At 41.0% G+C, this 14,026-nt stretch overlaps 1 protein-coding gene across 1 annotated transcript; it reads right to left on the bottom strand.

Annotated features, from left to right (window-relative positions):
* Positions 1 to 9,027: 9,027 nt before the first annotated feature.
* On the bottom strand, positions 9,028 to 13,953 carry LOC103710289 (dehydration-responsive element-binding protein 3). The gene has a single exon (XM_008795951.6). The coding sequence runs from the start codon at positions 10,042 to 10,044 to the stop codon at positions 9,307 to 9,309; it is 738 nt and encodes a 245-aa protein (XP_008794173.1). The 5' UTR covers positions 10,045 to 13,953; the 3' UTR covers positions 9,028 to 9,306.
* Between the last annotated feature and the right edge of the window lie 73 nt (positions 13,954 to 14,026).

Genomic DNA, 14,026 nt, shown 5'->3' with positions numbered 1-14,026 from the left:
ATACTTTAGGTGAGGTTGTCTTGTAATAGTCTAATAATACTCTCCCATGCTGTAGTTTTGAAAAATTTTGCACATTCGAAAGATGCAACTAGGATGATCCGGTCGAAGTAGTTTATGGTGCAATTGGGACACTGCAAGTACAATAGAATTTACCGTTAGCAATGCAAAAGGATGCGACACTCACACGTGCTTGCTCTTCACTAGGAATGAAGGTAAGGCTAAGTCTTGTACTGCCCAAACGATAAGATCCAATCACTAGACAAATTTTAGTTAGACTAATTGCATTCGCTCTTATCCTAAGATTTACCTAATTTTAAGGTTAGGACCATCATGCTCCTGTCCAACATCAACTTTTTAGACATGATTAAGAGATCAAACAAGTGGTGTATTGTGAGAGCTGCGCATATTCCATCTAAATTATAGTACCATATGTTAAAATATTTATAAAAATAATAAAATAAAAAGAAAGAGAAATAATTTTATTTTTTTGTTTTATTTATATTCGATAAATCTCAAAAATTATATACACTCATGTACAAACTCTATAAAAAAATGATATAGGGTGATATAGGATAATGCTAACAAAGAAAAATATTATTTATCGATATAAGTTATTATGTTATTTCTAAAATCATTCTAAAAAAAATCATACTAATAAAAAATTATTATATATGATGCAAGTTGCTACATAATTTTTAAAATTATGCTAACACTCTCAGCTAAAAAGAAGTTCAAAAAAAATGAAAACAAAGTATACTGTACGGACTGCAATTGATTGCATGCACTGATACAACCTGTCAAAAAGTACATGGGAGAGTAGCTGCGAGCTTTGCAAGAAATCCAGTTACAATGATATATGATGGAAGGAATATTTAAAAAAATAGTACCCGATAAGGAAACAACAAGGACTAAATCTAATTTGTTTGGTGAATACTAATAATTAATTCTCAATAAGCATATAGGATATAACCAACAATACGCGAATCAGGTGAGATAAATATATCTTGATTAGATCGCTGCAGTGTCGCCTGTCTTGTCCGTTGCCGAACATATCATAATCGAACTATGCTCCCAAACAAATACTGATCATAATCGAATTATGCTCCCACCTCAGCAATAATTATGTTTCCCAACTTTGGTATCCCCTCCGCGAGCTCCAAAGCCTTTTCAACCTGTTATTCTCCTCCTATATACCTATCTATCTTTCTATCTATACATACATACATATATATATATATATATATATATATATATATAAAAGCCCGCCACCCTTGCGGCGAGTAGGGGTGGAGAAAATTAAACACTCAAAGAGTTCATAGAGGGGAAGACGGAGAGAGAGAGAGAGAGAGAGAGAGGAGGTGGGATGGAGTCGGTGATGAGGGAGACGAGAGAAGGGAAGGAGCAGGGGTTAGTCGTCAGCCAAGCTAAGGAGAGTCGCGGCGGCGGCGGCGGCGGCGGTAGCTTCCGGTTGCCGGTGCACTACCCAAGGTACAGGAGTGCTGATTACGAGACGATGCCCGAGTGGAAGCTCGACTTCCTGCTAACCCAGTACGGCCTGCCCGTCTTCGGCAACCTCAAGGAGAAGAGGAGATTCGCCATGGGAGCTTTTCTTTGGCCGACCAATGCCTATTAACATCTTGGTTGTGCGAGCGTGACGGAGAGATTTTGGTTTTGCAAATCTTGTATCAGTATTTTCTTATTCTTTTCTGACGTAGTAGATTAATTAGTAGGAGATTAATTATGAATTGTTTGTCCGCTGTTTTGCGTTTTTAGTTGAATAGATATTTAACGAGATGAGACGTCTTTGGCCCTTTAATCTCACCTCTACTCAATTTTGCAAAGGAACAGAAAACCTAATGATCACCATCACTTATTCCTCTCTCTCTCTCTCTATTTCTCTCTCTCTCAATGTGTGCAATTTCAATTCATTACACCATTTTACACGAATCAATCTTCTCGAATCAGATTGCTGAATCTTCATCCTTTTGACTTGCACCATCGATCATAATTTAGTTTGTGCAGTCCAATTCAGTTGGTTTCTTTCACTTTTTCCCGTCTTTATTTTTCAGTGCCCGCTGAAAGCAATTGAGAGCTGGTTTTTTCATTTCTACGTTAAATTTTAAGTAAACTAGCATGTTAGGCACGTGTAATACAAATTAGGAAATTTTGATAAATGTAGGTTTGTACTTATCAAAGCAACCAAAGTTAATCTTTGAAGTGCTTGCAATCGGTTGGTTTGCAATATAATAAAAAAAATATAACAACATAAACATAAAAATAAGTTTAACTTACTAAAACACAATGCAACAATATGATTATAATGACTTAGGATATCATCCAAAAGGGCTAGCTAGTAGATATATTTAAATTCTTTTGTCTTGTATAAATATCTAGGATCTCGCCAACATATAATTGATAAATAACAAAAAAACATGCCTGCCCATATTTTCTCACATACTGCACCATTTGAGTTCTAGCATTCTTGCCAAGATAAAGGTCCAACTCCTATCAAACCTAGTCGCAAACATCATGACCAACCGTTGATGAGCTCCAAAAAAGTTCATGTTGTTCCATCTCCAAATTTATGTAGATTGTAATGATCCAGATCTCACATTAAAGGGCTAATCATAAGTTTTTAACTGAGGTCCTTGGTTCTACTTAACTCCTTGTCCAGGAGAAAGTGGACCCTTGCACGTACAGGCATTGTTATGATGGGAGAATGAAATGGGGGGAGTAGTAGTCATGAGTTTCACATTAGCAAGTCCTTTTATTTCTTTATTTATGAGTTTGTATTATCACTAGAAGCTCTTCATGTAGTGCTTCCGTTATTGCAGCTTAGCCATGGATTTGATGAAGCAGTTGTTCCATTTTGTTCATTCCGTTGGAGCGGCACGAGAAGTCAGCAACCGTTTTGAGGCGCAAGCTACGGCAACAGGTCGGTATGCGAAGAGAGGTCTCCCTTGTCACAGGTCACGAAAAAAATTTCTATTCGTAGATCTACGATTGCCGGGTATTCCCACATTGAATCGAACAAGAGTCCTTCTCCCCTAAAAGGAGATTTTTGAAAATCAAAATGATTCCTCATTGGAGTGAAGAAATCGCGTTATAGCGCGATTTCGTCTATAAAGTGATACCTGAAGGTCTATTTATTAGTGATGACCCAAAGATTGATTTAAAGATTGATTTTGATGATCACAAAATCTTGAAGTATAAATACTAATGTTTGTGTTGCAAGGAGAAAGATATTTATTTTGCAAGGAACATAGCAAGTTGGAAAAACACAAGAAGGCCTCCAAAGCTCTCAAGAAAAGTTGGAAGATAGCTACAATTTATTGGCCCAAGTCTCAAGTTCAAAGGATTCAAATTGGAGGAGCAAATTCAAAGGAAAATTCAAAAGAATAGTCTTCGAGTCGACTCCTGAGGAATTCGAGTCGACTCCGATGCTTGTCGAGTCCACTCCAAAGTAGAACGAGTCGACTCCAGGGTAGAACGAGTCGACTCCAGGGAGTAACAGACAGAAAGACAGAAAAGATATTTTGGACCCTGAGAGGCGAGTCGACTCCTAAAGAACTCAAGTCGACTCCAATAGCTGGCAAGTCAACTCCTAAGGAAAACAAGGCAAAAGTCAGAGAGCGATTTTCGACCCTGAGATTCGAGTCGACTCCTGTGGAACGCGAGTCGACTCCGATGGTTGGCTGGTCGACTCCAAAGAAAGCGAGAGTCGACTCTCAGTGTTACACAAGAAAAAAGTCAGAGAGCAGTTTTTTCGGACACTGAGATTCGAGTCGACTCCCACAAAGTACGAGTCGACTCCAAGATAGCGCAACCCCAAAGACAGAAGACGGTATTTTTGTCTCTGATAGGTGAGTCGACTCCAATATAGTTCGAGTCGACTCCAAGGCAGCGCGACCCCAAAATACAGAGGATCAGTTTTCGGACTCTGAGATTCGAGTCGACTCCCAGACAGCTCGAGTCGACTCCAAGGCAGCGCTACACCAAGATGGCAGAAGGCTGTGTTTCGAAAACTGAGAGCCGAGTCGACTCCGGAACAGTTTGAGTCGACTCCAAGACCAGACAAACCAAAAATGCAGAAGATCAGTTTTCGGGCTCTGAAAGCCGAGTCGACTCCAAGAGAATCCGAGTCGACTCGAGGAAGAAAATCAGAAAGAATGTCCTCTGAATTCATGGGATGAGCCGACTCCAAAAATGCCAAGTCAGCTCCAGATGTTGGCGAGTCGACTCCGGGTTAAGTCGAGTCGACTCCCAGTCGAGGATGCACAATAATTCAAATTTGGAACAGTGGCCGAGTCGTCTCCAGTAAAGCACGAGTCGACTCCTGCAACAGACGAGTCGACTCCTGATCGCGCGAGTCGACTCCGATCCCAACGGTAATATTGTCAGGAAGTGCAGACTATGTCCAACGGCTCTATTTTTGTCTCTAACGGCTATATTCTTGTTTCCACACCATCTAAAGCTATAAAAACAAGAAGAGAGCTAGGGGAGAAGTTATGAAAGTGGGAGAAAACATTTAGGAAAGAGATTACAAGGGAAATCTCCCATAAGCACAAAAAGGGCCATTCAAAGCAAAATAGAGAGAAGAAGAGCATCCAAGTGAATCACAAAGCTTCCTCTCCATCCGTGTGCTGCCTCGGTGATCCTCTACTTCGTGCCAAATCAGAAAAGGGTCAAGTAAAGAAGAAGCCGAGCTCCTTCATCTTCAAAACTCAGTTGAGGGCTTCTCTTTACACTATTTTGTTTATATTGTTATATTTGCTTGTTTAAGAAGCTTTGATTTGTTTTAAACTTTATTTTTAATATCTTGTAACTTGATTCAATCAAGGAATTGAATCAAGGGGTTAAGGTTTGTTGGTGAGCCAAAGGGAAAACCAACGGTGAGAGGTTTGTTGGTGAGCCTAGGTTGAAACCAACGGTGTAAGGGTTTGATTGTGATCCCGGAAAAACAATCGGGGTGGTTCTAGTCGGTGAGCCTAGGAAAACCGACCGAGTTCGTTGTGCGCTCGTAAAACAACAAGTTGGGTTGTGAGCTTGTAAAACAACCGGCTGTAATCTGTAGGATTATAGTGAAATTCCCAAGAGGTCTTGAGGAGTGGATGTAGGTGCTGGGGTGCACCGAACCACTATATGTTTGTTGTGTTTGTAATGCCTCTTGTCATTGTCTAACTAACACACTTACTTACTTAGATAGATTGCTTGCTTAACTGTTATCCGCACATCCTTTAGTTGCAAGTATATTCAATCAAGTCACATTCTATACATCAAACTGTTGCTAAGTTTGACTTTCACTGTGCATCCATACAACTTAGCATAATTAATCAAAAACTTTCAGAAGTAGGTTAAAAGTTTTAAAAAACCTAATTCACCCTCCCTCTTGAGTTGTATCTACTGGGCAACAATTAGGTATCCATGTAAGTGAGATGCGCTAAGGAATGGCGGACAATCAAATAGGAACATCAAACCTGATGACTTACTTTTCCTACATATCCTGTTTTTTCAGTATTTTGTTCGTTCAGCCACAATTGATTAGTGAGAATGACTTGCATCATCTAGAATGGTTCCCAATTATATAAGACACTATCCAAGGTAAATGTTGGCACAAGTTCGATCCTTCTCGAGTCACCCATGTCAATTATTGTTAGAAAAGATCCTTTCACTAGATGAAAACTTTCCTATCTTTGTATGAGTAGAATGAGAATACCACAATAATTAATCAATGTAAGAACTACCAAAAAATCAAACCACAAGAAAGCGACAAGAATTTTTAGATGCAAAACCCTCCAATATGAGAAAAAAAAACCACCGGACCTAAGTCTACCACAAACCTCCACTATCAATAATAATGGGCTTACAAAGTATTTTCTCTAGCTAGGCTAAGCTAGATGATCACATATATCAATGATCTCTTCCTTGGATCACAAACAAAGAGTTTATATGAAAAAGAGTTTAGACTCTAATAATAAAATGAGAACAATCTCACCGAATGTAGGTTTGCACAAGGTTCTTCTTCCTCTTGAGATGCCTTGAATAAGATCTTCACCTCCTCCTTGAGATGGATTCTACAAGCACTTCACCAAGACGGCTACCCTCTTTTTTTTTCTCATCCACCCTCTAGTAGAATAATAAACCCTAACCCCTCTTTTCCCTCTTTTTATTTCCTTTTTTTCTTTATTTAAATTGCTGGGTCCCACCTCATATAAGGTGGGACTCGGCCAACAATTAGTTAGACTCATCCATATAATTGATTACGAAAGAATGAATCAGATGTGAGAGCTTACGACAAGAGATATTTATAATTATGGATGGTAATACTTAACCATTTAATCTGTTAAACTTATTTCAACACGTTGTAGATTGAGCTAGACTATGTATTTAATAAAATGGTCAAATTTAAATTTGAATTTTTTAACTTGTTGAATAAATAAGTTAGGTTGAACTCGATTGTTTTTTGATCAGACCTAATTGCCAACCCTATTTGTAATGAAATCTCCATGAATCTCATTTAGTAATAGCATAATAGACAAGAACATTTAAATCTCATGGTGTGCTCTCTTTGATACCTATGTGAATTGCCATCAAACTATTTCCAAATGAAAGAAAGATCCAAAATCAGGCAAGAGCAGGCCTTGTGACCGTTGAGAAGGCAGCCATTGTTTGGTCCCCATGGGGTTAAGAGAGAGTTGGGCGATTCCTATTTGCTTTTATGTTTGTTTCAAGTCGTGACATGATTGGCTATGCGCGGTACGGAGTCTGACAACTTGCGGGAAAGCTGGCGCTGGTAGGACACATGACCCAGGAAGGTACCAAATGACCGATATGCCCCTCGCTTCTCATACTGTGGGAACCGTACAAGGGCAAATTTGTCATTTAATTTGCGCATTATTGATCAGCTCTTAATGCTGGGTTATGTACTTGCTTCACTTCAACATATTTTTTTTTATATTTTTATTCCTGTAAGAAATAATAAACAAGCCAAAAAATAATCTGGACCACTTACCCTCTGTAATCTGGCCGAACTAGGGAAAATCTGTGATTAGTAAAAAAGAATGGCGCTTTTGACGCTCAATAGACTTTGGTACTTATGCAGAATCAAAGAACTCAAATAATACCTTTTGACTAGCTATTTTGGGTGCAATATCAAATTGTTATAAATAGTATTAGAACGGAGCCAGTTCATAACCTATATGGATTAGGAGACACTGCAAAACGAATTCATTGGGTCTGACCACGGGCCGATCGTTGTGTTTGTGATTAGATTTGAACTCTTAGCCTGATGAGGACAATAGAACTAGAACAAAAGAAGTATGTGAGGATCCGTACGGGCGTGTGTTTAGTCCCATATCGGTTATTTGCTGAATAGATCTTGGGTACTTATATAGGATCAAGAAATCCAAATAATACCTTTCGACTAGCCATTTTGGATGAGGTTCTGGATTGTTATAATTCTTACAAAAATTATGATACTGACAAAACATAATCATGAGATGGAGAATAAAATGGTTTATCAAGGAAAAAAATCTTATCCCATCTTATTTCATCTTGTATTTCTGCAATTTATATAACATTGAGAATAATTGCAACTTATCACTGAAATTGTGCTTCAAAAACAAGCTTAGGTTGAAAGACTTCCCCTCCAAAAATAGGAGAGGGGGGTGTAAATTGGAGGAAAAAATTGTCCTTGAGCCCTTAGAATTTAAATAATGTACTTTTAGTTATGGTGCTCTTTCCTATGCCAAGAACGAATTTAATGTGTTGCAATAGCACCATACAATATTTATTCTTAAAAGTTTAATGGAATTGTTGGCCTGTAACAACACCATGTTGCCATACTTCTTGTACAGAGCACTGACCCATCACATAGTAGATTAAGCTTTTTGATCTAATGATAGGTTAATATGGTACAGACTTAAAGGCCATGGACTCAAATTTATTTGTTTTCTTGATTCGCTCATGCCTGCGTAAGCATGGCCTAATCCATACATGATGAGAAGTGTCAAAGGCTCGATGTGATCTCTAAAGCATTTTGACTTTATGCTTTTCCATGTTTTTTTTTTTGCTTTTCTTAACTAAGAATAACCATGAGAAGGCTACATCTAAACTTGCCTTCTCAATAAAAAAAAAAAAATTCACCACTTATAACTAGTAGAGCAGTGACTTGTAGGCTTAATGAAAAGCAAGCTCATGGTCATGCTGTCCAAGAAGAATACTTCAACAATAATGTTATTGTCATGAAAATGTATGAATCATGTATTACAACTCTAGATTAGTCCAAGCTTGAAAGCACAAAGTCCAATATTTCAAGAATAGTGAAAAATCCATAAATATTTGATAAATTTGTGTTGTTAAAAACTTTCAAGCGGAAATGATTATAGAGGACCTGAGCAGTAAAGAAGCTATAGTTAAGAGAGAGAGAGAGAGAGGAAACAAAAAAGTTCAGAGTAGACTGCTTCTTTTTACAACCATCCTTAAGGACACATGTTCCTCATCATGGCCATCTTCTGGGGCGGTCAATCCATGATGCAGACCAAGGAAGAGAGGAGGTGGTCCAAAGTGGAACGATACCTTACACAGGCATGGATTAATTGAGCCACACATATCTTTTTCTTCTTTACAGTGAGATGTGAGAAGCTACAGGAAATTAGAGACAGGTATTCATGGACATATGGATGGTTCCACTGGCACTAGCCATTGCTTTTGCAGAGGATAAACATTTAAAAAAATAAAAATAAAAAAAGCAAACAAAAAGAAAACCTTAACCTGGCAATCAGAATCCTTTTAGGTACACTTAGTACGATATATTCCTGTACATCTTTGGATGACCATCATAAAAAAAATATTAGAATGTATATATTATATATATATATAATATGGTATGCGCTCGTAAACTGTTTTGTTTGATTGCTATTCATTTTTCAACAATGGTTAGGTAGCATGCTGCAATGCTGCATGCATCCTAGTGAATCTATGCCCAAAAGTAAGGGGAGCAAAATATTCTTACTTGCACAAACCGAATATCTTAATTTCCATATCTTTATTTCTTTTTTCTCCCAATCCTTTCCAAAACGCTATACAATTGATCAGTCAGCGGCGAGAGGGAATGGTGGCTACTCCCGGAGCCAATTTGATCAAGATGAAAAACTAACGTGGGAAAATCCAAAAAGCCCCACAAAAAGGAAAAGGGTGAAGTACAGAAGAGACATAAAAAAGGCTTGCAGATAAATAAAAGGACCATTGCACGGAAAGATTCAGAGAGATCGACGAGTTTCAAAAGCTCCCTCCCTGCTCTTCTATCTAGTAATCCCACAAGAGAGCTTCAAAGTTGGTCGGAACCAATCCGTCCGACAAACCCCACATATGATCCGACGAGAACCCGTACTCGTCGCCGCGCTCCGCCGCCCACCGAAGCGGGTCCGCCCACGAGTCAACCGAGTCGTGGTACAGGAACTCGCCGCCCGAGTCGGCCGAGTCGAGGAAGGAATTATTATCGAGCCGGGGCAGCTCCACGATCTCCCCCAGCTCCTCGGGGGTCGCCGGTGAAGGAGGGGCCTCCGTCGCCTCCTCCTGCGGGGCGGCGAGGTCCATGGAGGCGGCCTTGGCCGCGGCCGCCTGGATGTCGCTCGGGGAGAGGGTTGCCGGGCGGGGGAGGGTGCCGGCAAGCTCCGGGAAGTTGAGGACGGCGGAGGCGCCCTTGATGCTGAGGGCGGCGACGTCGTGGGCGCGCGCCGCCATCTCCGGCGTGTGGAAGGTCCCCAACCAGATGCGCGACTTCTTGCGGGGCTCCCGGATCTCGGACACCCACTTCCCCCAGTTCCGCATGCGGACGCCGCTGTACACCGGATGCCTACTGCTATCCCGCGAGCGCTTCACGCCACCGCCCTTCTTGGACTCAGGAGAGAAGTTGGGGTTGCCCTTCTTAGTCTTTGGCAATGGATTCTGAGTGGCCCGGGAGAGGGAGGAAGGGGACGAGAGGGATGACATGGAATTGGCGCCGCTGCTTTCGGGCTCAGAAGAGTTGGGGCGATCGGCCATTGGTGTCAAAAGACAGCGTTTTTGTGGTTTTGTATGTTGTCTAGTGGGAGAAGTAGGGAAAAAATGGGTTCTTTTTTGGTGTTGGTGTTGGTGTTGAATGGACTGGGGAAGAAGCTGCAATAAGGTCAATGAAGGATCTCCATTTTGCTTAGAGAGCAAAGCTTTACGCTTCTTGCGTTGGTTGGTACAAGTAGAGGCTCGAGTGCATGGATGGATAGCGTGTGTATGAGAGAGATGCTAACTTGGTTCAGTGGAGGGGAGGGCTCATCTTTTGGCTGGGAGATGAAGGTTTTGTCGACAAAAGAAAGAAAACAAGAAAAAGAAGCCAATGAGGATCCAACTTGCTTTCAAGGAGGAGGAGATGTGAGTTGCTGTAAGCTTTTCTGTCTGATTGGTGGGGGAGAAAAGGAAACGAAATCTGAGAGGGAGGGAGAGAGAGAGAGAGAGAGAGAGAGAGAGAGGCAGTAAGGAGGAGGAGGAGGAGGAGAAGGAGGAGGTAAGGAGTGGAGGTGGGAGGAGAAGGTGTAGAGGAAGGAGAGTTTTAGTAGAAAGAGGGTGGAAGCGACCCGCAACCGGCCGGACCTCTCGTCAAATTTCCACCAAAACCATCTTTTCCTACGCCCTGCGGTTCCCCAACTGGTACAATTAAGGTTTTTTTTAATCCTTTTCATTAAATTTTTCTTCCGGCATGTTCACCTAGTTTCCACTCAAACTCTACTCAAATCTCCCCTTCTCATCAATCATCATCTAGTTTTGGGCCCCATATTTGCCCACCTAAGCCCAACCTCGGAATCAATTATTTAGACAACCAAACCTTGTAAGCTCTGAATTCACGGTGGGTCTCTAAGCTTGATCGCCTTGTTCTTCCGATGGGACACCTAGTCCTTTGTAGACAAAAGTTGTGGCTTCTGACTTGGTGCATTCTGACGTTCTAATTCCTTCTAACTACAGTTATTTATGCCTACTGCACGGGGAAGTATACGATGCTTGAGCATTGAAATGCCCTTTACGTAAGAGAAAGCCATCTTGTTTGCACATCTCTAGATAATTAGCGGTCCATAATCCTGGGCCAGTGATTTTGCATTTATTCAACTTTTGTTTTTAACGAAGGAGAAGGTACAGTTCTCGTCATCAATCATCTTCTTCGATGGTGATTTGGCCTTAGGGGGGCCAAAGCCATGTAGATAACGATGGTGAATTGAGTCATATATATCTTAATTAAGTTACACGAATCTGAGTCATTTTTTTCTTTTTTATGGCCTTACAACAGAGACAGAGGGGGACCATTTTTGACTAATTATCATAGTCGTACTTGAACAGTTCCTTCGGCTCGGCAACAGTACCTCAAGCCTTCCAAAGCCGTGGTTGGGGTTGGCCTTTCGGATGCTACGGGCATCCACTCTAATAAGAGCTTTTTGGAGGCATTGAGAGAAAACAAAAGCTTTTTGGTGGTCTTAACCGCTCGTTAAAAGTATCAGTGGCCTCTACTTGGTCTTGGGAAGGCCATATCTAGAACAATGCCCTCAAGTGTAAAATTAGAGCTCGTAGGATGACTTCCAACCCCAATTCTTTTCATCGAAACAATATTAGATTTATATTCTTATACGCTAAGTAGGGAGTTGATATCAAGGTCAATTCATGGTGGCCATTTTATATTTTTATTGCATCGTACGAGGAATGGAAACCAACTTCCTATATTCAACCACTACTCTCAATTTTCCAGCAAAAAGTCAGTATCTTGGTCGCAGATATCTCACTCCAAGTCCTGCTTACCTTTTGTTTTGCAAAAAATATTAAGAAAAAAAGTTATAGAAATAAAAAATAAAGTGATCGAAACCAAACAAGTAGAACACAACCTAAGAATCCGATTTTTTCCTCGTCTGAACTCCAAAACAATCCTTTATCTTGCCGCCCCTTACAGTGATCTTTTCTGGTTTGCACGCCAAAACCTGAAGTAAATTTTTTTCCACTCCACCCCTACCAAGCTACTCTCTTATTCGTGTTGCTTATTAGTTGGATTGATCCACTACAAAGCTGGTAGGCCTTGCCTAACCAATAATTTTTCCAAAAAAATGTACACCTATTAAGTAAAAATAAAAAATAAACAAAAACCAACATGCCATTCAGTTTCTTCTCTTAATTTCCCAACAAAAAGCCAGTACCTTGATCTAAAATATCTCACTTCAAATCCCACTTGGCCTCGGTTTTGCAAGAATGTCAATAAAAAAAAGCTTATAGAAAGAAAAAAAAATGATCTTTCTCCATAATCGAAAACCAAACAAGCAGGGGACAACTCAGAATCTGATATTTTCTCCCCTAAACCCCCAAAACAATCGCTTATTTCACCCCTCACAACGACCTTTTCCTCTTTGCACGCCAAAACCTGAAGTAAAATCCCTCTATTGATTTCAACCTCACAAAAATCACTCAAATGAAAAAATATCCCTCCTGCGCCAACCAATATTTTTTCCAAATGACTCGAATCCAATGCAGGGCTTAGGGCTCGCCTCTTAATCGGAAATGAAAGGAAGTGGTAATGGAGGGAGACCAGCCGCTCAATCTCGGGTTGACTGACCCCCACTTTCTACCAAACAAAACCCCATACTTTTCCTTCTATTCCAAGCCTTCTCAATCAAGATTGCTCCGGCTCCGCCGCTGACTCACCACTCAGATCTTCCCCCACCGCTGCTCCGGTGGGTTCACGAGCATCGAAGAAAAATGCTTGACGTTCTCCACTTACCAAAATATAGAGAGAGAGAGAAGAGGAAGAGAGAAGAGAGAAAGAGGGGAAAGAAGCGAGAAGCGAGGGAGAAGGATGAGATGGCCTCTCTCTCTTCCTTGCGCTCTTTCCCTCTTCTGAGCTTTTCTCTTGTTCGTGTTGCTTTCGGTCCAACATCGAGTTGGTGGGCTTGGTCCAACCAATATTTTTTTGAGAAATGCGCCTCTATTAAGTTTAAAAAAAAATAGAGAGGAATGAACACTAACTTCCTATTCAATCCATTCTTTTAATTAATTTCCCAACAGAAAGTTAGTATCTTGATCTTAGATATCTCATTCCAAGTCCCACTTGCCGCCGGTTTTACAAGAATGTCAAGAAAAAATTTATAGAAAGAAAGAAAAAAGTAATCTTTCTCAATAATCGAAAACCAAACATGTAGAACACAGCTCAAGCTCCGATCTTTTCTCCCCTAACGTCCAAAACAGTCGCTAATATCACCCCTCACAGCGATCTTTTCTGCTTTGCACGCCAAAACTTGAAGTAAAATCCTTCTATTGATTTCGACCCTAGAAAAACCACTCAAATGGAGAAAGATACCTCCTCAGGTGGTAAGGGAGGGAGGAGAGGGGAGAGAGAAGAGTTGGGTTCGCCGGTTCCAAGCTTCCTCCGACCTCTACCCGAGTCTATTCAGTCAATCACCACCACCACCTCGTATCACCACACACCACTCCTAGCCACCACTGGCTCACTCATGGGGGACCAGCCGCTCGATCTTGGGTTGACTGACCTCCACTTTCCACCAAATAAAACCTCGCTCCTCGGTCTCCTCTTCACCACTCAGATCCTCCCCCACCACCCCCCAACTACCGCTCCAGTATGCTCACGGTCAACGGAGAAAGAGACTTGATGTTCTCCATCTACCAAAAAACTACAGAGAGAGCAGAGGATAAGAGAAGAGAGGTGGGAAAAAAACAAGAAGAGGGAGGGAAGGACGAGATGGCCTCTCACTTTCTCGTGCTTTTTCTCTCTTCCAAGATGCTCATTAGAATTGTCGGGCTTCTCTCTTCTTCGTGCCGCTTGTTGCAGCTGAACTGATGGATTTTATCCAACTAAATTTTTTTTCATTACCTATAGATAATTATTATACCTATCGACCTCTGATTGGAGTGGTCCACAAAAATTATTTTTCCCCATCAAGCTGTCCTCCGCAATCGACCTTAAAAAATCTTCGACCGGGCCATGGTGGAGTCACGTGGAGCACAG

This window comes from Phoenix dactylifera, chromosome 12 (genome assembly GCF_051530095.1).
Source record: "Phoenix dactylifera cultivar Ajwa chromosome 12, Ajwa_hap1_PhDact_Kaust_v1.1, whole genome shotgun sequence".
NCBI lineage: Eukaryota > Viridiplantae > Streptophyta > Magnoliopsida > Arecales > Arecaceae > Phoenix > Phoenix dactylifera.
Note: the sequence above shows the minus strand (reverse complement) of the source record. Positions and strands in the feature narration are given on the sequence as shown.